The sequence below is a fragment of the Limanda limanda genome, chromosome 15 (genome assembly GCF_963576545.1).
Source record: "Limanda limanda chromosome 15, fLimLim1.1, whole genome shotgun sequence".
Taxonomy (NCBI): domain Eukaryota; kingdom Metazoa; phylum Chordata; class Actinopteri; order Pleuronectiformes; family Pleuronectidae; genus Limanda; species Limanda limanda.
Genome location: NC_083650.1, coordinates 13,518,691 through 13,546,482, shown reverse-complemented (window position 1 = coordinate 13,546,482; position 27,792 = coordinate 13,518,691). Strand labels below are relative to the sequence as shown.

At 41.5% G+C, this 27,792-nt stretch overlaps 1 protein-coding gene across 1 annotated transcript in view; it reads right to left on the bottom strand.

Moving 5' to 3' along the window:
* The window catches only part of adgrb3 (adhesion G protein-coupled receptor B3), a 117,016-nt gene that overhangs the window by 16,931 nt on the left and 72,293 nt on the right, over positions 1 to 27,792 (bottom strand). The window contains exons 12-18 of the mRNA XM_061087441.1: positions 23,199 to 23,345; positions 22,118 to 22,193; positions 19,946 to 20,048; positions 18,852 to 18,895; positions 5,509 to 5,635; positions 4,414 to 4,517; positions 4,173 to 4,275 (exon numbers count right to left, since the gene is read on the bottom strand). Of these exons, the coding sequence (XP_060943424.1) occupies positions 4,173 to 4,275; positions 4,414 to 4,517; positions 5,509 to 5,635; positions 18,852 to 18,895; positions 19,946 to 20,048; positions 22,118 to 22,193; positions 23,199 to 23,345 (704 nt within the window). The remainder of the gene's footprint in view (positions 1 to 4,172; positions 4,276 to 4,413; positions 4,518 to 5,508; positions 5,636 to 18,851; positions 18,896 to 19,945; positions 20,049 to 22,117; positions 22,194 to 23,198; positions 23,346 to 27,792) is intronic.

Here is a 27,792-nt window from a genome sequence, read left to right as displayed (position 1 = left end):
TCAATACTTTTTATTTCAAATGTTCCACTGTACTGTGAGAAAACATGTGGAGACACTGAATTTGCGAATGTGACGGGAATGATTAAGTGCATTTCAAGCTCTTTTTTATTATAAGGATATTAATATTTGACAAGTTGCCTGCTTTGATAAGCCATCTGTGGTGATGCATACAGATTTAACATTAAATATGTTCTTTTATTTTTCTGAACTGCGTCTTCTGGACAGATGTGATTTCATAACACGCTTATTTATATGATGACATTAAGGCTCACACATATCTGATGATCTGTTTATTAACTTCTCTGTTAGGACAGGCTGACACGCGGTGGACCTCGGCCACCTCGGCCCCCTTCTCACCTCAGGTATTTTTAGTCATTGTAGTGTGGACATTTTTACAGAAACATCCCAGTCTCCCTAAATCTCCTGCACCTCCACGGTGGAAAAACAAAGAAAACAACAATGTCTGCCTCTCGTTGTTTGTCTTCACTCCATAAACCAAGATGAACAAGGACAGAGGACAAGGGAGGGAGCGCAGACCGGCAAAGGTGACTCACTGACTCCTCGCTCCCAGAGGACACTTCCACAGCAAAGAGATGATTTATATTAGATGATGAGCAACTGTGAATCAACAAACAGTGGAGCCAATTATATGCACTTCTTACACGAGTTGAAGGAGAAACAGAAAACAAGTGAGGCAGTGCCAGGCAGCGTGGCAATTAAACCCACACAGGGGTGATGTTTTCTCCTCATGTTGGCCTCAAACATTGTGCTTCTACAGTATGTCTGATCCAACACAACTCAAATATTATTTCTACGGGAGAGACACATTCAAAGCAGCAGCAGCAATGAAGTCGTTGGCCTGGAAGTTTCCTACAAAGCAACCTGGAGTTCAACAAGACACAAGCAGCTTTCTAACATTAAATGACTTCTCTTGAACATAAACTTTAGAAATAAAAAATATAAAATGTAACCTTTGATTCTGATATATTCTTGCTCGCAAAGAACGAAACATAAAATGACATGAAATTTAATTTGACAAGATTGTGTTTGTATACAAAGCCACACTGTGAGGTTGCTTTACTTTAACGATAGAATTGGATGCTTTGATCGCAGCTTTTCTGTTATTTGCTTTCTCAGTTTCTAAACCTATGAAAAGTGTCTTTCACTACATGAATACAATTTATTATCTTTATGATTATTATTCATATTCATATCAATTAAGCAACAGACTGTAAACACAATACTTAATAGTGACACGAAGTTGGCAGATTAACTTATTTGGAGTCATGTTTTAGGCCACAAACTATTGACATTGACTCGTCCTTTAGCCTAACCCTAACCCTGACCCTCTCGACAGTGTCTTAATGCTTCAGTTGCTAACTCTGTCAGGTGCTGGGCAGGTTGCAGGTAAATCAGAGAGAACCCCATCACTGAAAGCTTCTCTTTCCACTGGACACAGGCTGATGATTAAACCAACAGAGCAAAGCTGTAAAACCCAAACAAAGAGCTGAAAGGTGTTAAACTGCTGAGTAAGCTGCTAAACCTCTATTTGTTTTCATCTCAACACGATACCTCTGTCACATCACACTCCCATCGGATTTAGTGTTAATCTGAGAATACTGATGAGATCAGCTTTTATTGTTCAGTAAAAAACAATTACTGCACGTTGGCCCATGAAGAATAAATCGGTCCACGTTGCTGTAATTCGGCAGCCGGTGAGTCAGGCAGGGTAACTTTGTCGAGTCACTCTGGGGGAGAGACGCTGAAAAGACAGCTCCAGTATCTCAGTGGGGTTTTTTTTCTCAAAAGCACATAATCTGGTTGCAGATCTCAGAGACAGATATCCCATCAGAAGCGTGCAGACTCACTCTTCCATGTTAAGTGGTGCTCGTCATGATCAAGACAGGAGACGACCGGAGCCCTGATTAAATCTGACAAGGCTTCAAATCAGCTCAGCTCTAAAAAGTGCCCTGAAGCCCGTTACATTCATGGTCTGACTTGCCATTGTGTGCCAGATATGTGAGGGAGGGGCCGGCGAGGAAAACAGGAAACAGATGAGCCCAAGACGCTGTTTGTTTAATGGGCGGTGAATGATAACAATAACTCATTCAGTTTCAGGTGAGTGTTACCAATTGATCACATTTGATATTCTAAAAAAACAAGCGTCACGCTATTTTTATTGTTTCGTTCCTTCATTCATTAATCCTGACTCAATTTTCATTGGACATATTAAAAAAGATATATATTAATGACCAGGAGGAAGCATTTTGATTAACGAGCAGGGTCGGGTTCATTATGAGCCCCAACTGCTGTTCGGCCCATCTGCTCCCAGAATAACTCCTACCTGTAAGCACAGTGGAAGTGGCCACGCTGTGTGGCACCAGCACAGGCACCCCTTCTAAATGGAATACCCCAGATGTGTATATTTTTGCCTTTCATACATATATTTTGGGCTCTGTTTAACATGCTGTTGCGCTCAAATAAACTAAAGCGATTGAATTAATTAGTAGGAGCGGGACCTAAAAGCAATGTGGAGGATAATAAACAATGCTTTCCTTGCAGAAGGTGAAGGTACACGCTGATAATATGGTTACACAATAAATGTCTGTGTGGTTGGATGTGTCGTTCTGCAGCGCTGCCAAACGACTGAGAAGTGCATCTGTGTGGGCAGCTTGTAAATCCCAACCTCTGTTTGCCAAACAATCTTTTTACATTGGCCACTTGTTTACTGGCTGGTTACGGAGCCGGAGAGAGAGGAAAAGTGATACATATTTATTGGAGGCACTCCGGCTTTAACTGTATGAATCCTGCTGACTTGATCCAAAACCGCGACTCTCGCTCCACATCCCTCTGTGATGGGCCTGAGTCGTTTGAGGAATGCAACACAGCGAATCTAAGATCCAGATCCAACCCAGTCACCCTTCCAGCAGAGCTTTACTGTAACCGTAAGAGGATCCTTCTGTGGCGGCATCACGATTTCGCTACTTCACATCAGTATTTTACAAGGACCGTTGTGTGAGGTCAGGGTCAGAGGAGGGATTTACCTGTGCACCAAGTGTGAGTTATGTAAGATGTGGGTGAATCCAGCCAAATCCTGCTGTTTGAGACCATACGTCCATGCACCAGTAAATTTGTTTCACTGTATTGGACTGTTTGTTTGAGATAATTTATGTCCTCTACTTTGTACTATGTATATCTATTATCTATTACTTTATATCTTTAATACTTACTGCATTTAAAGGTGATATATCTGAGAGAAACATGAGCTCTGATGAAGACTGCAGATGCTTTGTTGACTTAATTGATGCATTTTCTTGTTTAGTAATGGTGCACATTAACTTATGTTGTTTATGTCTAGAAAAACAATCCATTCCCCTACTCATCCACCTATTTTGACTAATGGATAAATGCCTTTTGGATCCATGTGTTTGAATGTGCACACCAGCTAAGAGATCTCTGACCCAGTCACCTTAAATTCAACTACCTGAACTAGGTTCATAAACTTCAGGACAACTTTACAATTGTATAGTCTTTTTCAGTGTCTGTACAGGCATCACGCTTTTAATCGCAAAGTCTCAATGCCGACAGATTAAGGGTCAGCCCTCGATTTTGACACATCCAATCAGAGACCAATGGACGCAGAGTGAAGCCTTATCTCACATAGAGCCATTAGAAACACTTATTTCTCCATTTGCATGAGATATGACAGGCTTCTTAGTGCAAAAGCTAAAAAAAGAAAATGAGTAATGAGCTTGGAAGAGGCTGTAATCTCCCAGTTATGTTCTTGTTTTTATGCTCCGCGACAGGAACTAACATCTGGTGCACTAACGGCCTTATTTTGAAGATTAAATTCCTGGTGAATGTCGTATAATCTCAGCCTTTTCTCCAAAATAAGACCAAAGCTGATTGACAGTTCTCAAATTGATTGGTAGAGGGTGAATGTGATGGCGCTTGGACTTTAGAGGAACTTCTTGATGCACTGTATTACTGTGTAACAACACAATAACAAAACTAATGCTCACAACATAAAGAGTACCAGGCTCCATTCAAATCCACAGTGATGTGCCACGTGTATCTTTCCACATTATCTTTGATATGGGAAACAACCATTAATCCCTCCCCACACACACACTTTGTAAACCATGCAGAATAAATCCTTAAATAGCACTTACCACATTGTGTGTCTGTGTTTGTCCAATAAGGATCAGTATATTGGAGCAGATTATAGATAAGCAGAAGTTAAGCAGGATGATGGATCGCTCCGAGCGAATGTACCTAAACAACAACGAAAGGGAAAAACAAAAAAGCAGCAGGATCAGTTGCCTTCCTTCCATGTGTGGCCGGACGTTCTGTTTTCAAACAAAATAATTTGTTAACAACATCAACGTGTGTGAGAAGCTGTGTTGCAGTTACCTCCATAGCACGGCATAGATCACTGCCAACGTGATCAAGGCGAGGCAGGACAGACCACAGCCAACTATCAATGTCACAGATGGGACCCCTGAGTACGCCATGGTCTGTGAAGGAGACGGAGCAAGGCGGAACCAGTCAGTGGGAGGCGTTGGACGCGCTTCACACAGGACAGTAAATCTTTATTGTTGCCCAGAGAGGAAACCAATCAACAAACAACCGCCGCTAATCTGAATAACTCCTCAGTGGGTTTCCCTTTATGCACCGCATAGGTTAGGGACTAGCATGCGTGGGCTTGAAGGTTGTTTAGTCACGAGGCCTCGAAACTTTCCACCTGCAAATTACATTAGAAAACAGAGAAAGACATGGGAAGCTGCATAGGCCTGAGTGCATGAAAGTGTTGCTTCTGCTTGAGTCTGTCTTTGTGTTGTGCAAGCATGGGCCTAGAATTTGGAGCTATACTAATGCTGTTCCCGACAATATATACACTTAGCCTGAGCAATAAATAAGTGTTTATGTCCAAGTTAACAGCTGTCATCCTGCTGCAGGCCTCACAGAGGAGATGGATCAACTAAATTTGTGTTATCTCACTTCCTACTGTGTTTCTCACAATATGCAGAGGCCCCAGTCTAAGTACTCCATGTTCTCAATGTTAATTACTTTATCCACTTATGAAATCACAGGCTCAAGGTTCTTTTCAGCACATAAATAAACAATGTGAACTCGAGAGATTTTGATGTTTTCTAATGTCACAGAAGAACAAACACTACAAGGGCATTGCATCCCCAAAACTTCCTTATCTGAGGCCATAAGGTGGGTTTGACTGATGAGAAGCTGACAAGCATCAGCAGGCACACGCCCTTGCAGGAGTTATCAGAATAATGTGCAAACTAGAGACAAACACATGCACACACTCACTCACACACACACACACACACACAAGCTCCCTTTACAGCTGAATTACTGTTTAACAGGATTAGCACTGCAAAGATTCAATTCCCGTTCTCTCTCACACACACACACATGCACACACAAACATGCACACACACACAAACACACACACACCAAAATGGATCACAAATCAATAGCCACACTTACTATTTCTCTCGGTTGCTGAGCCAAAATGGCGAAGGTAGACACACGATCACACAGGCATTTTGTATGGGATGCATCTGTGAGCACCGTTTTACATCCTTTTTTGGACCAGGCTCCCCAGGAATCGTTCCTGCAAAGAAGAAAAAGGGGAGAGGAAGAGGAGGAAGGTTGTTTTTTTTAATTCCAGCGGTGGCACGACTTCACACGACTTCTCCACATCAGCGACATCGGAGCTTGTTGTCTTTGCTCTCTCCCCGATGATTTCACTATTTAGTCCGAGCGCTATCAGAGTCGGTAACGCAAAAGGAAAAAAGAAAAAAGAAAAAAAAAAAGACAGACACATCGACGCGGCTCCTGTGTGGCCACGAGCGGAGCGGATGGAGAGGCAGAGGCACGGAGGAGGAGGACGGAGGGAGGAGGGAGAGATGGAGAGATGGAGGGATGGAGGAGGGGGGGACACAGGAGCTGTCCACGCAGACCGGTGCTGATTGATTCGCCATACGCAGAATAAACAGCATCAGAAGAGATAAGATCGCTTCATATTCACCTGCATTGGGATTCCTCTCTTCCCTCAAACGGCTGTATCACCCCTTTTCTCCCTCTCCTCCTCTCAATGCACCCTGTTATCCCCCTCTCTTTCCCCCCCCTCTATCTCTAGCTGTTTTAATTAGCAGCTTGTGGATGCTTCCTCAGGGGGGGTTTCACCCTGGAAACGGCGGACAGCATCAGACTGATTCTCTGTTCCTCTCCGCTGCCGTGAGAGGAGGATGAGGAGGATGAGGAGGAGAGGAAGGGCTGATACAGTGAAGGGAGAGAGGAGGAAGCAAAAAAAGAAAAAGAAAAAAAACAGACCCGCACGCTGTCGCAGGATCCGCTCACACAGCCCCACGGTGCGGAGACGGGACGGGATGAATTGATGGGATTTGGGTTATTCCTCAAAATCATCTTTATTATTTCTTTCACTGCGGCTCCGAGCTGCAGGAGCGCTTCAGAGAATAACAAAAAAAAACACCGCAGAACTAACACCACCCCGCGGAAGCAGCGCCAATGGTTGCAGCCGCTCCTCGCTTCACACCACGAGCTGCCGAGGTGGAATAAAACGAGCGTCTCTCTCCTGTTTATCACACCTCTCCACTTGTTCTCAATCTTCAGGGAAAATCCACCTCCACGAAAAGTCCAAACATCCGAGAAAACTTTATTGACGCGGAAATGGACGAGGACAGTGGTCCCGAGTCATTTCACCTGCGCGTTAGGATTCACGTCACAAACACCTGTTGTCCAGCCACACAACTTCCTGTCTGTTCACTCCTGCACAATCCAGCCCGTTCCAACACAGAGACAGAACAGGACAAGCAGGTCAAACTGGAGTGAAGCTCAGCAGAGTTCACATCAACAGTCACCTGAAACAGCATTTAAAATTAGCTAGATTCATATTTTTAATTCAGATCTGCATGCACACACTCAGAAATACCATCACTGCTGCGGATCCGCATTTAAATGTTGCGCCCCTCCACGAAATTTCATGCAAGTTGGTTGAGTGGTTTCTGTGTTATCCTGCTAACTAACAGACAGTCACCCAGTCACTGCAAACCTCCAGCAAGACCCAATATGAAGCAACATTTGTTTGTTTTTATTTGGATCAGCACCAAATTGCACAAACACATGAATTGCATATCCCCTAAACATCCCTTGAAAATCAACCTGTCTTGCAATGTTTAAGAAAGAAAACAATCCTGGATCCACACCAAAATGTAATGGGCCCTTCCTTGGGTCATGCACTACACCTCCACAAAATATTATGGAAATCATTTCAGTTGTTTTTGCGTAATCTTGCCCACAAACAAACAAACAAACAAACAAACAAGCAATGCAGATGCAAACACTTGAGGGGCACTGGGGTATGTGATGTATTTGTACCAATGATTTGTTAAATACCATCAATCCATCATATCACACGTGTGCAGCAGAGAGAGGGTTTGCTTCTGAATGTGACAGTCATGTTGTGAGAGTGCAAACAGCACTATGCTCCAAGGGGGATATCTCAAGTGGGCAGTGAAGGGTGTGATGCTCGCTGGTCACCCGGTGCTTCTGTCTGTTCGGTCCTGCAGGATTTACCTCCCATCGACCTTCTCTTTTGAATTACCCAGCAGACTGCAGCCTCTCACATGGGCTCAGACTTCATGGCTGTTGTTTGGGCTGCCAGAAACCAACTTTAATCATTGTTTCAAAAGCCACAAGATGGTCAGACACATCTACTGATGCAAACCACAAGAAACAGAGGGGCTCTCAGAAGAGTGCATATTCCTGCCAGAGTCCAACAGTCCTCTGATGAAACCACATTAAAATTCAATAGATTCCATCTTACCATTGTCTGTTCAGTTGCTGATCTCTTGGGGAGCAGAGGAATAAAAACCTGCTTCAATGTTCATATGAGTTATAGACCTGAAAAATAAGTGATATATTCTACAGTACTATATTAATATTGTGTGCATAATATTTTCATTATCATGTGCAATGCTTCTGAAATTGTAATTTCCAAAGCTACGTTTTCTCTTCCTTGTTTTGTCTACTTGTTTTAGTTTATTCTTTTACACCTTTACATTTTTGTAACTTATCTTACTCCTCATTACACTCTTGTATATTTGTATACTACTATATTGCTATACTATTGTAACTTCTGAGTTCAGTCTTATTTTATCTCATCTTATTTTACACCGCTGGCTTCAGTAGAACGCTCACTGCAGCTGTTGATTTGTGGGTAGAGCGGCCGCTGCCCATGCAGCTGCAAATTCCCGACCAGGACCATCTCTGCAGTGTCAGTGCAAAGCAATAAAGTAATAAAGCAATAACCTTCACCATACACCCCCTTACAGCCCCCATCCCCCCTCTTAACTAATGCATGTTTTTGCTTGGCCGGCAGACTGCACATATAAAGCCATACAGCTTATATTTTATGATGAGTCACTCTTATGCTGCTGTTTCGACCGATTTTTAAAAAGGAAAATCAATTTAAATGGGATAAATGCACTCGTATTGGTATCATCGAAACACAGGGTTGTTAAAATGTCCTTTCATAAATAACTGTATGAAGCCCATTCCAACTCAGAAAGCCCTTGAGGAAATATGTCACAGTAGAATCAGCTGCATTCCTGAATCACATCTTAAAGGTCGATGGAAACACAATGGATGAGAACCGTTTATGAAGATGTCTTCATAGAAAGACAGATTCAAACACAAGACATCCCACAATAATAAAGTAAAGCAAAGTCTCTGATTAGGAATTCGGCTGGTTTAGGTTGTGAAGCTACTCAGCTACACTGAATAAATATGATTAGAACTGACAGTTGAATAGAAGCCAAATTATATAGCAGCATGTATTGGCAGGAAACAGCCTTTCTGAGAGTCACCAGGGTGAATAACGTGAGGCACCCGAGGGTACAATAAAGACCCCCGGCTCAGGCGCCCAATCAGAGCTACAGTAACTGTGAGTTCACATAGAGTTCATGAGGGTTTGACCTTCCTGTCACTGACAAAAACCACACTGCTGCCTGTAGCCCAGACCACTTTAAAGACTTGACTCAGGGGTGGTGCAAAATTCATCATGAACTTCAAGTTTTGATAAAGAGATCAACGTGTAACTCCACCCCTTAGTTTTAAGTGTCTCTCCCAGGGAATTCAAGAGAATGCCTTCAAACGGCAGTGATGATGATGAGAAGGAGGACGAAGAGGAACCATCATGGAAAGGACAATCCCCTTGCACGGCATGTGACACCGACAAATAAAGGAAGTGGTTGATATCACGAGATCCTACCAATGGCTGGAAAAAGCTGGTTTATATATACAGCACAGATTCACTAATCATGTCAGCACAGGACCAGGCCCTAAGCACAATCTCCACAGAGGCCAGGGTCTATCACAGCAGACAGGATCCAAGGTGCCGGCTGTGCAAAGATTCCCCTGAGACAGTCCAGCATATAGTAGCAGGGAACGTCTGTGCTGAGTATGTATGGATTAGAGGCACCCAAATCCCGTTGGGACACACCACCGAGAGAGGTAAGAGAAGAACAGAGCTAAGATCCTGTGGGACTTCATAATTTCCAGACTGACAAACAGCTGCTGGCTAACCCACCAGACACACTGCTGGTGGACAAAGAACAGAAGATGCCAGTAGTGATAGATGTGGCAATCCCAGCAGACGGTGACATCGGGAAAAAGGAGCCTGAGAAGATCGAGAAGTACCCGGGGCTGAAAGAACAGCTGGGACAGATGTGGAAGGAGAAATGCCCTGGGATCCTTGTGGTAGTGGGAGCATTAGGGGCTGTGACCGCCTTTAAACTGGGAGAGTGGCTCCAGTAGATCCCAGGTAGAACATCTGATGCCTCTGTCCAGAAGGGCAGAGATCTAGGAACAGATGAGATGCTGCTCAGAACCCACAAAGTCCCAGTCCTCTGGTAAAAGACCCGAGCTGGAGGAAGACCGAGGAGGTGTTTATGTTTATGTTCAACACATAAATGTAGGCTTTTTATTAATTTGGTAATGAATGCGATACTAAAACCAGCATTAATGTGTTTCATGAAAGAAGAGTAATATATTTAATTCATAGCTCCAAGAGGTGCACAGTATGTCTTTAATGACAGCCTGAACAAACAGCCATGAAGTATGAGCCCGTGTGAGAAGTTGCAGAATGCAAAGTACTTCAGGGAGCTTGCACATGATGGAAAACAACATTTTAGTAATCACATCATATAATATACGAGTGGGTTTAATTATTGTGTATCCTGTCAGACAGAGAAGACAGGTCACGGAGAAGCACTTGGTGACCAGCGAGCATCACAACCTTCACACAGCTGCTCCCATGGAGCATAGTGCTGTTTGCACTCTCACAACATGACTGTCACATTCAGAAGCAAACCCTCTCTCCACTGCACACTCGGGATATGATAGATTGATGCTGTTTAACAAAACTTTGGCACAAATCCACCACGTCCCCCCCGGTGAGATCTCAATCCTCGACATGATCTGTTTCTAACTTTTTTGACTTGCTAGATGTTTTTCCTCTGCTCTGTGCCAAAGGGAGCAGCTGACAGGAGCACATCCCTGGCTGGGGATTTATGTACGCCACGTTTGATGTGTTGTCTGACCTTATCAGGGGCCTGGTGGCCCTAGAATATAAAAATCGTCCCCGAGGGAAAGTGTCAGTGCTGATGTTAACCACAGCGAGGCTGATGACACGACATCCGTCACGGACCCTTTGTTGACCATCCCTTGTTGTGATGCTTTGACAACTTTGAGCTGAAACTTCCGGGATTGGAATGTGACAGACTTGAATCACGCTCCTGTTTTAACATATTTGGGTGTGAAGACGCCTGATAAGTGACAGTGGAGTGGCACCAACAAAGCTTTAGACGGCGCATTCAGTATTTAAACCGCTGTGTGGAAGTGAAGCAGAGAGACAGACGGTTGCTAAAACGCTTGTGTGCCTCGCTGGACTCTGACAGATTGAGGTCCTGCAGTCAAAGAGATCGTATTACCGAACCCATAACTTATCCACTTTAGAGTCAAACAATGAAGCTCCGTAGCCTCACAGCACGGTGCAGCTCCACCGGTTAAACACCCAGACAAGGTCGCCGTCTCTTTAGCCTTCATTACACTGCTTTGCATATTGTATGTTTCTCCAGTGATGGGGGTACGGCCACCCCAAGAACCTCTCTAATTTCTTTGCATGCCCACTTCAGGATTAGCCAGACGCTGGGCTGGTTGGTGGCTTACGGGCCTGAGGCGATGCACTTCAGGAAATTCTAGGGAAGTCTTGAATGACTGACACGAACTGACAGGCAGAGGAGGGAGGGGGCAACGCTGCATGAAAAATAGAACACTCCATCCATCCTGGATCTCATGATGATAGACATGGTTGTTTTTTTTGCAAGAAGAATCTTATTAATCCTGAGTGGAACAAAACCGTCGACAGGCGGCCGATGAGGAAAAGAAGCTGATGTTTGGGTTTAGTCAGTGAGGATGTAAATAACACAAAAGTCAAGATATTGTATTGTTGCTTGCAAGTAAGATTACAGAAAAGCTACTAGATGGAGGAACGGAAACGTGTATGGTCATTTATCTTCCATTGTATATGTTGTATACACTGAATTTATACATTTATTGCATATTCTTACTGTGCTTCTTTTTAAATATTGTATTTTAATCCACATATACGTTTTTTAAAAGCTTTTTATATTGTACTTTTAGTTTTTTTTTCTATCTCTTTGTTATTGCCTTGGTCTGTAACCCACTATCCTCCTGGGATCAATAAGTATTTCTGATTCGTAGGGGTTTTGGATGGGGCAATAACCCATTACATTTTAGTGGGGATTCAGGAACTTATTTCTCAGTGTCTTTAACATAGATCTTGATAAATAAATTAAGGCATGTTCAGGGAACTGATATTTATGAGCCTCACTCTCGCTGTGGCTGCGCCACACAACTTGCATTCATTATCATTTCATTTATTATGAGGTTTTTGATTCTGTGTAGGTTCACAAGTAAAAGCATGTATAAATACATCAACCAGGGCAAGTAGAGCAGGTAATTACATGTAGCACCAGTGAGTGTTCACATCATGTAATATGTCAGGGTTTACATGTGAATCACTCCCACACACACACACACACACACACACACACACACACACACACACACACACACACACACACACACACACACACACACACACACACACACACACACACACACACACAGACACACACACAGCGAGACCTCCTGCAGTCAGATAATGCACGGTTAGTGTCCTAGCTTAGACGCCCCATAAATGCCGACATCCTCTTACAGTACATCGGAAAGTGGACATCCTGAGATCCCAAGCAAAGGAAGTTCTTTAATTTCATGATGAATTAATCCACCAAAAATAACCCCAACGCAAAACTCTCGTTGTTATCCTCTCCCCCATCTGCAGCGTAGACAGTTCCCATTCAAACGCAGCTGAAAAACAACAAAAACCTTCCCTGCAAGAGCTTGAATCTGATCAAGTGTGAGGCGCAGACAAGTCTGTTTGAGGGTCTGTGACGTGAGAAACTGCCGATCTGAGATACGGAAATGTCAAAAGAAAGCTTGACGTCAAAGAGGAAAAACAATTAACGAACTCTTTCAACGGAATTAGAAAGATTAAGACTAAAATTAAATAGAACTTCAAGTGAAAGATGGAGGTGGAGATGTAAATTCAGACGCATGAAAAACGCAGTATATCACCAGCTCCGGGTGCTTTTACTGTTTACTCAACTTGTCCAACTTCTTAAGTAGCTTTAAACATAAGTAGATTAAAAGGATCAAAAGAAAGTGGCGACAAATATTATTAATTACATTATAAATCGAGCTGTACACGCACACACATTATATAACTCTCTCTTTAAACCGTGCATATAGCTAATTAAAGACTGTAGGTGATGTTTATGCTGTTGACTTCACATGTCCTCGGGTAGATTCTTGTTTCTAGTTAAGCTGGGACCAAAACGTACAGCAGAGGTTTATCCGGGTTCTTAAGCTTCGCCTCGGCCGGGGGGGTTTAATGTGGCCTGTTTGGCTCGAGTCCAGGTTCACCAGATGTTCAGTAGAACCCATCGCTGCCGCTGCTGCATTTCATACCTTCACATGTAAATGATTAATATGCTTTGATTCCTCAGGAGGTAAACTGCTGCTGCAAATCTGTGGCACTGACTGTTTAACACCAAGTCATCTGGAAACTGATTATATCACCAATGCAATATCACAAGAATTACAACGTTTTTGTTTTGATTCAGAATTTTTAAGAGCTTGTTACTGTCCACTAACTAAGAATGAGTTTAAACAATGTCTTATATATTAGAGTATTTAAAGTCAAATATTAATTAGAATCAAACTCACAAATAAACTGTTTTCTATTTTATATTGATGAAAACAAACTCACTCAATAAAATCCAGTAATTCAAATAAAAGGAATAAACCACAAAGAATAAACTAAAGATAATTCAAAAGAATTTAGACTCACATTTATTCAGTTTTATATATATATATATCTATAATATGCATTCAGATAACTGTGCATTGAAAAAAGAAAAAAATACTTTTTAATCGGTGGCGTCTGTAGTCTCCCACTGCAGTTATGTCAAACATATCTTACATGTTTGCCATTAAAGTTTGCAATCTGTTTGTTTATGGAGCACCATAAAAGGAAACTATACATTTAATACTAACAAGGACAAAGTAATGATATCATTTATCACCTTCTGTTTGCTTTCAGAGGAAGAAATACATAAAAGAAGGGTAGATAAATGTGGAAAAAGTAAAAAAGAGAGGTGTAATAAATGTGGCAAAAATGCTGTGTCCTAAAGGTGTTTTATAGAAGGCTCGAGATGTTGTTAATCCTGATGTGGCGAGTAGTTCACTGATAAAGGTCATCGCTCTCAGCCTGGTATTCGGCCTCTTATCAAGTTATCTGAGATTAATAAGACAGAGACACACTCATATGTGTTTCTCTGCAAAGATTCATGTGATTTTAAAAGCATCTAATTGCTGCAGGATAAGGAGTTAGTCTGTACTGTGATAACAATATTCACAATGAGATGAATTAATCTCTTGAGCCATTAAAACAATGAGTTCTTCAATTTGTTGTCAAGAGACTGTAGAATAAGTTATTTCCCGTGATTTTTATAAAAGTCAGTGAACAAACTAATACCTGCATCCTTAAAAAGATAGTTTGAATAATTCTAGTATTTTTTTTACTTTCATCTTGTGAACACAGTGGGGACATCACAGGGCTGCACTTACTTTTTTTCCACCCCTCGCCCGAGGGGTGAGATATTGGTCATTTCAGGCTTGTTTGATAGCTGAAAATATTGACATCTGAGAGAGTAATAAAAGTGCATACATCTGAGCTGTTTACGTTCGGTGCTGTGGAGCTGAAGAGTAAATGAAAAAGATATTGGCTCTCCAGATACTCCAGAGTTACATTTGTTTTTTTTTACAACACGCTAGTCGCATATCAACATGTTTATTTACAAGTTTGTTTGATTCTTTTCCTCGTTTATTTTTCATTGATTTATGATATTGAAAAGGTAATCACAGAGGCAGCAGGCTGTCCCACAGTTCTCTGGGATACATGACAAACGCAGGATGCTCATGTCATTGAACCATCGACAGGTCAGAGTTGTTTTACTTATTTTAATTGCACATAAGAAAAGAAGATATTCAAATTCATATTTAATTTGTGTCATACACCAACCCAATTGTATGACATGCGTTTCTGTGACTTTCCTTGACATGAAGAAAGGATAAAAAGATATTTAAAAGATTTTACTTGGGAACTGATTATATTGTTGACGGATTTCTGCTTCACTATAATGACACAAATCTTCTTACTAAAGCAGAATGTCAGTGGTAGAAGATTAAAAGAAAATGTACTATTGTTAAATTACAAATACCACAATTTTCTGTGCTACAAGTACAACATGTATTGGAACATATGAACATATAAGTATTAATTTATGGAATTGCCTTCTCTCAGATCCTCACTTATCACATTATTGATTATTATTATGATTATTATTATGATTATTATTGGTCACAATTTCAATGCTGTAATTGGACTTTAGTTAGTAATTAAGTATATGTACTTCCCATGACTGCACACTATTACCCTGAGTTATCATAAAACGATGTGGGTCTCAAATGGGCGTCTTGTATTACTGATACAAATATCTGCATAGACAGAATAGGTCAATTTTACACACATACATTCTTTTCTGAAGTGCATCTTTGCCTAGTTTATGGATTTCATTATATATTAAATTGTTCTCATTAAAACTGTTCCTTAATTTAGTAGAAAATATCGAACATCAAATGAGAAACTGCTGCAGTTGCTCTGATTGAGATTCAATTGAACCTCATTAAAAATGCATCCGTTCAATTCTCTGTGCATAGTGAAGTAATGCACAGAATGCTGCGAAGTGAAGAATGTATGGATTCCATCACAATGCTCAAAGTGGGGAACAACAAAATGAATTCACGCATCTGAATGTGGGAATTAATTTTGTGTAAAAGACGTGTAAAAGGTTTTTGTTGCTTTACAAACACTTGTGTATATGTTAATTACATTTGTGGAGGAACATGTTCATAAATCAACAATGAGTCGCACAAATTTGGCTCAAATGTTTTAGTCACGGGCAAATAGTTTGACCCTGCATTTAATCCTCTGCTGACGAGCCAATCAGCATGTTACCCACTCACGATCCAATTAGAAGAAGTCACACTGTCCAAGAAAAAGAAGATGAAGAAGAAGAAGAGAGTAATCTCTCGGTTGAAAAATTCCTGCACATTTTTAATCACACAAACATAATTATTATAACAAATATATATTTTTATCGTTGCAAAACTATAGTATTCATGAACATCATTGCGAAAGCTCATACCATCAAGAACCCTTCTTTACAACATCCTTTGAGTTGCTCACACAAACAGACAAATCATGATGTTTTTCCCTGGCGCTGTCAGACAATATATATATTTCAGGCCTGTGCTGAAAGTGAAGCAGCAGAGTCTCGGGTGCAGGATCTGTCTCCGCCTCACGGCTTCATTCCAGCCGCCTCGAGTGCACAGCTCAGTATTCTCATGTTGTGTATCAGCACCACAACGAGTCGGTGAAACAGGAAGCGCAAAGGACTCAGCTCTCCACTTGTGAACAACATTTTCATTCTGCTAATTGTTATAGTGAGCACTCTCATTTCGTTTGAGCCAACATGGCTGACAGATGGTGTATTAGCCCTCGATGGGCCCGGAGAGTGGCTGCTAGTCTGTAATAGGATGAGCCAACTGTTTGAAATGAACACGGTAATCATAGCATGGAGTCATTCAGCGGAGCCCTGATTGTAATGACTTAGGGTAAAGCAGAGGAAAAATAAATGGTAATATCCAAGAAGAGAATAGAGCAGAGTCGTCCCAGTTGCGTCTTTGCTGTTCAAAAAATAGAACGCATGCCCTCTGACATAGAGGATAGAGGACAAACATGCAGAATCCACATGTAATTTCAGAGTAAACTGCTGCCTAAGCTGCTTCATCCACAACTGTTTGTATACTCACAAATAAAAAAAACTCACAACTGCCGCAAAACCCATCACACAACAGGAAAAGCCAGACAATGGAAACAAAACCACAACAGAAGTGAGCGACAGCAGATGTTGACAATAGAAATAGAAGAGTTAGTTCCTGCTGTCAAGTACACTGCCGTTTGCAAAAAAACAAGATATGTGCCATTTAAAATCAGATGCTTGTCTATTTGAGGTGTTACGGTACAGGGGCTAAGAACATCCAAAAAGAAGAATACGCAAGTACTGTAAAACCTCTAATAGACAAGCATTAAATTTTGTTGTGTTTTGGCTTTTGTAGTGTTTAGTTTTTTGTAATTGTGTTGCGTGTAAATGTGCATGTGTGACACATCTCGACCACCTTTATTTGAAATCAACGAATAAGTACAAACCATATATACCTGAACTACAATTAGTGGCTAAGGGAAAGACTGTGCTGTATCCATAGACAGTATATAAAGATCTATCTATATCAATCTATAGCTCTCACAAGCTACACAGCAATATGTGATGAATTGGATCCAGCTGCAGAACCAATACACCCATTTAAAAAACTGATTTGATCTTGATATTGATTTTAATTCCCCTTGTAGTAACTCGCAGTAACAGCGAGTAGCTCTAAATGGTAAAGGTTCTCAAGTTGGGTCTAAAAAGAACTTAAAAATACATGAGGATCAAACGCTGGTGGAAGCAAACATGCCTGGAGCAGCTCCTGTCAGGACGGAAACAGAAGGAGGGCAGAAGCATGTGTGTGTTTACAGCGCACCCAAACAAACCATGAGCTGAGACCATTCACCACATTCAACAATGTCGCCCGACACCAAATGTTTCCCTCCACATTACAGAGTGTGACACGCAGGCAGCCCGTGGCCCCTGCATCACGTTTCCTGCGAGTGCTCCGTGCAGAAGTTTGATATTTGGAAAAGCAGCATTAACATTTAAAAAAGATTACTATACATGGAGAGATAATAAGAGCAAATATATAAAAATATTAATAAACCTTAAGACCCTCATGTCAAGTTATGAACTCACAATAAAATATGATAACGAGAAGTAGCCAAGGGAATAACCCTGGATAAAAACATGTTACCTTGGAAACTAGAGGCAGAGACAGAAGGCATCCGCAGTCTTTCCCACAACCACATATTGTTTTATTGCCGTGTGCTAATATCCGTATCATTAAGAAACAACCACAAAACATGGAGACATACCAAACGATGCACTACGCCAAACAACTATTATCTTTAAGATATAAATGATTTATTTGAATATGACATTTTAAGACCGAAATTTCAGACAATTGATATTTAGGTTATTGTGGATTTTTAAGATCCTGCAGAAACCGGGCCTGAAGCAAAGTCTCAAGAAAAGTTGAGTCTCTGCAGGTGGAAATGCTTCAACAACTTTGGTTCTATCACAACTGCAACAGGAACATTGCTGTCAAATGCAAACCGAGCGAGAACACAAATCCTTCTGCTGCAAACAAGGTGACATGGAATCAACTCCGACAGCAGCACAACACCAAACTCAGGCAAAACAAGCCCAGCATAAAAAAAAAATCCAGCAGCAAAGTTAAGTTTCAGAGATGTTGATGACGTGTGAACACGTGGGTGTTTCAAACGTCCTTGTGATATTTGCTATGTTATTTTACTATCCAGGCACTTCCTGGTTTGTTTCTACCTCCGTGAGCTGCTGTTATCAACAAAATCAGCTGAAATTAAAATAATTTCAGATGTGTGTTAAAGCCGACACTCATTCATGCCTGGTTGTACATTCTGTACAGTACAGCTCACTTGTACAAATGACTGTAGAATTGTGATGTATACACTGAGCCTATGACTCATGAGTGACTCATGTCAGGATGGAGGTATGGGCTGAACACAGGAACACTGCGACTGTAGAACCTGAACAACACCAACTCAAAGCAAAAGAAAATCTCCACAAACTGAGACGTCGTGAGTTTGATTCACAGCGGAAGCGTTTGTCTAGGTCTGTATGCGTCATAAGATATTTATGCCCATCTGATGATAAGAGTTAAATGTACAATAATGCACAATTAGGTTGCGTCTATGTTAAGATATGTGCAGAGAGAAGATGCACACTAACCCACAATCAGAGGTGTAACAGAGAAGCACTGTAACAACACTGAAAAGCTTGATATTTAACAGAGTGACTGAAAAAAAAAGCTAGTTAAAAAAAAGAAAGTTCATGCCCACTTACATGATGTTGCTGTCCCACAGGGCGCAGTACGGGTGCATTGTTCCCTGGAAGGTAGGAAAAAGGACAAAATGTTCACCTGATAAATTGTGATGATGACAATTGCTCTTCATCGGCACCATCGTTATTAATGAACTTCGCATTTGCCCTTCTCTGCAGATCAAACAAATAATAATAGAGTGTTTTATGGATCACACAGAAACTACAAACTGGAGTGTGTATTCCATTATCACACATGAACGCGTTTGTTGACCCGTTCAGACTTACATGCACTTTACATCCCAGTTGAGTAGCAAGGTCTGGATCATAAAAAAGGGAAAATGTCCTCGTAATGATCCGACTGCCAAATTAATTATCGAGCCAATTAGGCCCCATTGTATGCAGGAAGGTGCCGTGGTCACTGTCGGGGCTCATACAGTCAACAGATAGGACCTCAGGACCATCGAGAGACAATCATAACTTCATTCTTATTTTATCTAACACCATCACTTTTCCTTTCTCATCATGAGATAAACTCATCTTCACCCCGGTCATGTGTATCTAACTACAACAGGACTGTTCACCCATCCATAATTCTAATTAATCCGTCTATATCTGTCTGTGTGGCCTGCCTGTCCATCTGTGTGTCGGTGTATCCTGTCCGCCCACATGTCTGTCTGTCCTCCATCGATCCGTCTGTTTGACTGTCTGTCTGTAGTATGTCCTGTCCACCTGTCTGTTTGTCCTATTTGTCCTCCTGTCTTTCTGTTTTTCCCATCTGCCCACTTTTCTTTCTGTCTCTTCTGTTTGTCCACCTGTCTGTCTGTCCTGTCTGTCTGTTTATTTGTCCTGTCCTGTCCGCCCACCTCTCTCTGTCCATCCATCTGTCTGACCTGTCTGTCTGCCTGTCTGTTTGTCCTGTCCACCCACCCACCTGTCATTCTGTCTGTCTTTCTTTCTTTCCTGTCCATCTGTCTATTTCCGCTCTTGTCTCTCAGTACAGGTTTATCACCAATGGTTTGAAAGGTGGGACAGAGAGGATTATGGGTAAAGGTAGGTGTGGCTCCTTCACCTGTATCTGTAATAAAAAGAGGACAGGGCGTGTCTGTGGTTCTTACGTTTGCCAGGTGAGCCAGTTCGATCTCCAGGTGGGACTCCGTCACTTTGGGCTCAGGTCTCACCGTGACAGCGATGACCTTGGAGTTCACAACAGTGTGGTTCCTGCGTCAAAGAAAACAAAATCAGTTAGGAAACAAATCTCATTTCCTGGATATTTTTTTTAAACTCTGTTTAATTGAATCGTCGAGGGTCAAGTGTTAAGACAACGTTTGAAAAGCAGAGGCTCCTCTTTGAAATAGAAGCTTAACCATGATGGTATATTGTGTATCCCTATAAATGTTACATGCAGCTTATTGATATAAAGGATGAGCACTATACAACATTTGCAGTGTTTTAAGCCTTGACCCTGATTTTACTTCAAACACCCCAGGCCTCTTTTTCTGCTCTGTGAAGAAGCATTAACACTTAAGGATTAGATTAAGACTTATGTGGGATCTGGAGTATAAGGAACTCTTGGTGTTAAAACCTGATTTGGTGTCTGAGAAGACTTTGAATTTAAAGTTCCTCTCTGAGGGGCTAATCTAATTATCTGAAATCGGGAGTGCAAGTTTCTTCAAATTAATTTTTTAAACCTTGCAGAGTGTTAGTGTAAGGTATTTTCTCCGGTGAAGCTATAACCCAAATATCACACGGACTTCAAAAGCCCATCAGACGTGAAAGCAGCTCTGCAGGATGTTTTCCAGGTGTTTCAAACACCCGAGCAGATCAGAAACCCGAGAGTACAAATCAAAGGCTCAAGATGTTTCTTTGTGTCTTTCCCTTTTAAAAATCAGGCATTCTACTCCCGTTTCAAAAAACCCATCTCCGGCTATTGTATAGTTGACAGAATATTACTTTTTATTAGGAGCTGGAATCCACAAGCACTTCCCACTAAGGAAGAAAAACTGTCAACCACACAGAGAAAGCAGAGTAGAGAGAGGAGCGGCCGGCTGTCCTAGCAGCACCACCTGAGAATCATTTCATCTGCCTTTTTCAAATTGTATAAATCAGTCACTTTCCTGGACTCATTTGAAATCGATGGAGCAAATAGGGAAGTTCTTTTTGCTCCCTGCTCTCGGTGCACATAGAAACTTCTGACATTTACTTTTTATACCTGAAACCTCACAAGCTTAAAATCTGGCAAATAGAAGATCGGTGTATCCTCTTGTTATTCTAGGGAGAGTGACCTTCGGCGTCACATCATGAGCTCCTCTCCACACGTCCACAGCTGCTGCTGCTGCTGCTGCTTCTGCTGCTGTGACTGACAGCCTGGCCGGTCCTGGGATGACCGCTCTGTCCTTGGGCTGTTCGTGCCAGGGACCTGTTGATCGGGCTCTGGCATCCCGGTGGTTGTCTGGGACGTCCCACTGCTTGTTCCAGGCTATAACGTCTCCCTGAATTTAACTCCACAGTCCGTGCTTCACTAAATACGTTTTCTTTGAATTGGACTCGTTGTGTTCTGTAGCACAAACCCCTCTTTTGATGTTTACACTGTATATGCTTTCTCAGCAGCAATGACTCCATACAAATTGGTATGCGAAAGAAAACTATTTATTAAACTTCTACTTAAAATAGATGGAGCAATCCTCCAGGTTTATTTAAACAGAAAACTACTACAATTTAAGAAAGTTCAAGCTATGAAAAAATTTAAATACTCAAAATAACGAAGTGGATGTGTATGAAAAAGTTTTGGCTCCCTAGTGGAGGTTATAAAGATGATCAAAATACAGGTAATTAAAATAAGTTAAAAAGCCTGTGTAAAACCTCTATGTTATAAATGTGTTTTTTCCCATAACTTTATTCTTATTTTCTACTTGTGTCTCTTTGTTTGAATAATTTGTGTTTTTGATTGTAAACCCATGAATTGTAACTTGGAAGCATTAAAGCTGCATGTATGTGTTGTATTGAGAAAAAAAAGAAAGGTAACTTAAAATAGAAGATACAACATCAGCAGCACATTCATCTGCTTTTCTCTTTCTTCCTGTTTGACACGTTTAATGTCATTGTGCTGCGGAGGAACAGCCGAGGGACACATGAGCGAGGCAGAGTCTCTTTTTAAGACTTAATCTACAACTTCAAATAAAAATAGATACCCGTGCTGCTTCAAAAAGATTAAATCTGTCATATTGTTTGTCTTTTCTTTTATCACCAGCAGTTCAGAAAATACAGACGAGGAAATGTGATGCTCTTACTTTGGTGAAGGCAGCATGAGTCCGAGAGTTTTGTAGAGAACTGTTCCCAGAATAAAGGTGGGGGATCCTTCCATATCTAGAAGAGAAGATGAAATATCAGGTATCATCACTCATAGACTTTTATATTTATAGCATTACACAACCTTATTATTCAAGTGGATCAGATTTAATGAGGGAAATATTCAAAATGTTCATGCTGTGTAGATTTAACAGTGTACGGTTTTGCTTTCCAGTAATATGGCTGTTTTTCATAACTGGAGACAGTTGTAAATGGGAGTAACACTTGGCTTATGCAAACCTGCTAGTTTGTTCTGCCAGTGCTGAATCTGCCAGAAACACTTAACACTCAGACTTATTTTTGACGAAGACTACTTTTTGCAACTTTTTTGCTGCAGACTTTGTCGACTCGGCTCCTACACAGAGTCCAAATGAGAGTGGTCGGGATTAGGCAGAGGTTCCTCTAATCAATCCCTTGTTTTGTTATCTTTGATATATTCCAGATAAGACTGATTACACCAATTAAGCAAATTGTCTGGCTCTGGATTGCAGTAAACTGTGGCAACTGGCACCATTTGAGAGGAGGCTCAAAACGCTGAGTCGATTGGAAATCCTCGACGGGTGAACAAGCGAACGCAGGCGAACCAGCTTTGTTCGGAGGCGTGCAGCTTTATTTCACTCCCCAGATACAAGGGTCGGAGTAGCATAAAATGAAAAATATAATACATCCTGCAGAAGACTAATGCTGCTGTGCAAAAGTCATACTGCAGGTTTTCAGGCAAGGCAATGCAACCAAAATCACTCAGCGTTTGCCGAGATGTCAAGATATTCATTTTCCGCTCCTCAGCAGTGGCCCCTGAATCCATCACAATGTGTTCGCTGTACATTCATCTCACATTTCTGCTGCATTTACCTGCACAGACGCTAGAAAACATTACAGCCGGCTTTAAAAAGGAGAAAAACTTTACGTGTATGTCCTACGAGAAGTAACACTCGTGCCCGCAGACGTGTTCACGCGGCTCCGGGTCCTGAGGAAAGATGTACAATTGAAACGTCTCCGTGTGAGATATATTGCGCCCCGTACCTGCTGACTGGGAAACAAAGAGGCCCTTCGGGATGACCACTTTATCTTCGGAGTTTCTGGCCCAGTCGACCATGCCTTTACGACCCTTCATGGGGAAGTTGATGTCAGTCATTACAGACACTGCTGGAAGTCTCTGGATGCTGGCCACTGCAGAATTCAAGCAAACGGAGCAATGGAGAAATATGGATGATCAATATACTTTCGGGCTATTTATGCATTAGGAGATTGTCTTACAGAGGATCACAGTGGATACATTTACCAGAAGTCTGTTGTAAAAAAAAAAGGGCTCCTGCCAGTGTTCATATTTTCTCTCTCTGGCCACTGCTCACATGTGAATTATGGAGTGAAATACACAGATTCATGTTTAATAAGTATTTCTGTTTGCAAGTTTAGTTTTTAAACCTTTATGGACACATGGGAAATATAGAACAACAGAATTATAAAATAAAATCCATTGCTCTTCATTATTTGTCTCTCTATTATAAACTTGTTTGTGCCTCAGGCTCACAGGATGGGACGCACACAGAAATCAGTTGTGTTGTCTTTGGTGTGTTTGAGGTTGTTGTTGTGGTTGTTAGACAATTTATAAAAATGAAAAGTGGAGAAGAGGAAGATGTTTGCATTGTTGCTGTTGGTGAGAAGGAAGAGGAGGAGGATGTGACGTTGTTGAATGCACTGTGATGTAACCTGCTCCTCCACCTACATGGTAATATATGCTGTGAGAAGTCAAAATTCTTTGACCCCAGAAAACCCAGAGTTCACCTCAATGACCCTGAATCCTGCTTCTTAGTAGAGGCCTCAGATACTGTAGCATCTTACCACCAGCAAAACAAATACATGTCTATATCAACCCCATGGAATTAGTTATTTAACCTGCTCTATTTCTATATCAAGATATATACAAAAAAAGTGTGTCTTACTCTTTAAAATCTGTGATTTGTGTATAAACTCTTGGAGGCTTTGGTTTTCCTTTTTGGAACTCCTTTGGTTTGTAATTTAGATCCATGCAGTGTTAAGGGTTTTGGGGTTTGACTTTTCTTTTTCTTCTCCCCATTTTACCTTGAAGTTAGTCGCCTTGTGTGTTTTCCCGACTTGCTTTACTTCCTGTCTCTGTCTGGTTTCCTGCGTGTGCGACTGTCTGCCCCTCCCTCATCTTTCACCTGTGCCCAATTATCCCTCACCTCCCTCATGTATTTAGTCTCCGCGCTCCTCAGTCTTCTTTGTCACTTCGTCTGGCTTTGTTCCTGCTGGTGCTCCCTGGTGTTACCTCGTACTTGCTTTCCCTATTTGTTCCTGTTCCTTAGTTTTTGCTTGAGTTTGAGTTTTGGAATCCCAAACTTTCTTATTCTTTGCCTTCCTGTCTGCCAGCAGAGACTTGAAGCCTGTGTTTTAGATTAAATATTCTGTCTCTGACTGACTTGCTTGTCTGACGTCTGCTCTCTGGGTCCTGTAAATCACAACTCCTCACTATATAACAGTCCCATGACCTGAATTCAAATACACAGGGTTGCTGCCTGCAAATTGAAATAGTCCACTAACTAACACCATCAGTTTTAATCTGTGACCATACAAACACGTGACCACTCACACACTTTACCCGGGTAGAATTTTTACATATTGCTTGAACATTGGCTCGTCTCCTATGTATGTATATAAGCAGTTGTATCATTATAATTGAATGTAACTGCACAACAGCAGTTAGCAAAGACGATATTGCTTGTAATGGATTCCAAACTTCTTTAAGTTTAAGCAGCTCTAAGACTCCAGAGTAGTGTGGCCACCAGGCGTATTCGTATAGTTGATGTGTTTTCAAACTACAAAAAATTTATAGTTTGGATGTAGCCTCAGATTCTGTTTGTTTTTTGGGGCATGACAGGCCTGTGTTTTCATTTAAAATAAACTGTAACCTTAGAAATCCTCACTTGACATCTCCAAATAACTTAATACCATTCTGGATGTCTTTGGATTGTTAGAGGAAGCTGCACACCCCAGAGAAAATAAAACACAAGGACACAGGGCGATTGAATACGCAGGTAATTTATCATAAATTCTCAAATGGTTTTCTTGCAACGCATCCACATTTACCACAGGGCGGAAAATCAAAGGAACCACATGACAACTTTTAGACCGGTAATCTCCTTAATCACTGTTTTCTTCTCTCAACTCCCCGGTGAGGTGCAATAAAACACCAGTCCATACGCCGACAAGGAAAATACCCAGGATCAGCTGAAGCCGCCTCAGCATTACAAGGGCGGGGGGGGGGGGGGGGTCGATAAAGCTGCTCTGTTCTCTACCTGGTGTCACATCCAGTCCCTGTCAGGTGGTGCTTCACAGAGACGGAGAGCAATCTGAGGCTAATCCCACCATTGATGCACAAGCTCCGTTGTTCCTCAGGCCCAGACTGACAATTTTAAATCTTGGAAAGACGCCACGACTGAGTGAAAACCTGAGACAGGGAAGGTGTGTCTCTGGTGCTGGGGATGATCGAGCTGCGGGCAGGAAATCACAGAGCACCACAAAGGCCCTGTTCCCAGCGCCAGATGTTGGGAGCAGCGGTGGCTAAGTGTTTGTGTGTGTTTGGGTCGGCGGCTTTAGTCACGAGGCACGCTGTGACACACACGCCGCTATAGGCTTCTGGGTAATGCGGCAGGTAAATGGGGCTTTTCCACATGCCTGACGGGAGCCGACAGCGTAAATAGAGCGATCGTGTTGGACTGTGATGCTTCTGAACACGGATTCGCTGAGGGAATTATAGCAACATTCCATCAGAAGTGCTCATACAAGACTCAGCATTCAGCCACACGTACAAATCAGACGACATAAACATTCTGCAAAAAATAAATCACTGTGCATTTGCAGCATCTTTTTTCGTGTGTGATTACGATTAATGGCTATTAATGTCAAAACGCTCTCCGGACCATGAAGTGCGGGCTCACAATAGACCCCTAGAAGAACAAAAATGTCAAAAGTGAATGATGTCTTCCACCTTCAAAGTGGCATTTAATTTAATTTCTAACATGTCCCAAGCATCACTTTTGTCCTCCAAGTGTTTGCTTGCGCGGCGAGACAGTAAGTTGCCGGAGTGCGGAGCATTTTTGCAATCAAGGTTATTTGACTAAAAGTGGGAGGACAGAGGACGACGCCCTGGTGACAGCCAGTATTTATCTAGGTGTCAAGAGGCTGCCATAAATTAGTGACGAAATGATGCCGCAATATCTTACTCGGCCAGATGCTGTCCACTTGGATTCGACCGATTGCTCCACAAAACTTTCCATTCCTTTAATCAAAAGAGACACGCCACGAGGCCTGGGCTGAGACGATCGTGTGGCTGCCGACCAAAGACTGAGCTGTTTCCGGGTGAAATAATTAACATGAAATATCTGCATCCCCGTGTCTTAGTCGTGTCTATTCAAAACACAGATTGGCATGGGACTCATGGAAATGCGGAGTCTGGAATTGTTTCTCTATAATGACAGAACCGGAAACTTAAACAAGAAGCAGTAATTTCTTTCTGAAGGTAGAACACAGAGTTCTTTCTCCCTACAAGACCTCGGTGCTTTCAACCAGCAGCCAGCGAGCTTCTGGATGATTCCAGCCAGAGGCAGCTCATTACTGCTACATCTTCAAATAACCGCTCACAAGCCAAATAAGCCCTCAGCTTGTGTGCGAGGATGTTCCGCCCAAAAAAACTCTCAAATCTGCCTCTGCTCGGTTCTGCAAGACCAGAAATGATAATGATGCTGTTGTTCCAGGGTTATTTTAAAACAACACATATGTTCCCTTCAAAAATTGAAGGAAAAACATGTTTGTGCTTTTTTTTTGAATGAGTCATCACATTTTTTTCCAGAGTAACTTCAAGTAATTAATGTATAAACATTACATAAACTCTATGTATGCTAAAAATTTCAAATTTCAAATTCATGTTTAGTCGTCATCAGTATTTTTCTGTGACCTAGTAAAAAAAAAAAAATCCTCTTAATACATATTAAGCTTGTTAATGAGGTGAAAGTGTGACTAAACATATCTGCCTAATTAGATATTAAAAATGAGGGTTGATACAGATTTAGGACAATAACAAGATGTATGGAATAATTAACCAGACTTCAGTCATGATTTTTATTTGCATGTATTAGAAAACAAGGATTCAAATAAACCTAAGGAGTGCAATATTCACCTTTCTAAGAGTGTGAGACATCTACACCTACTGTAAGTAATTTAAAAAGATCTAATTTCCATTTATTTAAAATATCATAATTAAACATGTCAGAGCTGTTGACGCTTTCAAGGTGCCTGCAGGCTCTGCTAAAATAGAACCAGAGTTGGACTTGTGTCTTAAAAAATGAGTTTCCTCATTAGAGCAGTCAGATTCATTAGTGACAAGATCATGGTTCAGGGAAAACATGTTGTTTCTGATCACTTGTGAAGCTCAAGATAACAACAGTGGTGTACAGCTTGTGTAAAATATTTAAGTTTATTTAAGTTTATTTTTAGCCATCCATTATCTATGATGTTTATCATTTGAGGGATGTTGACCGACTGTAGCCAATCCCTGCTGGCATTAGCTGGGGGTTGTGGTACTTTGCCAAACTCAGCC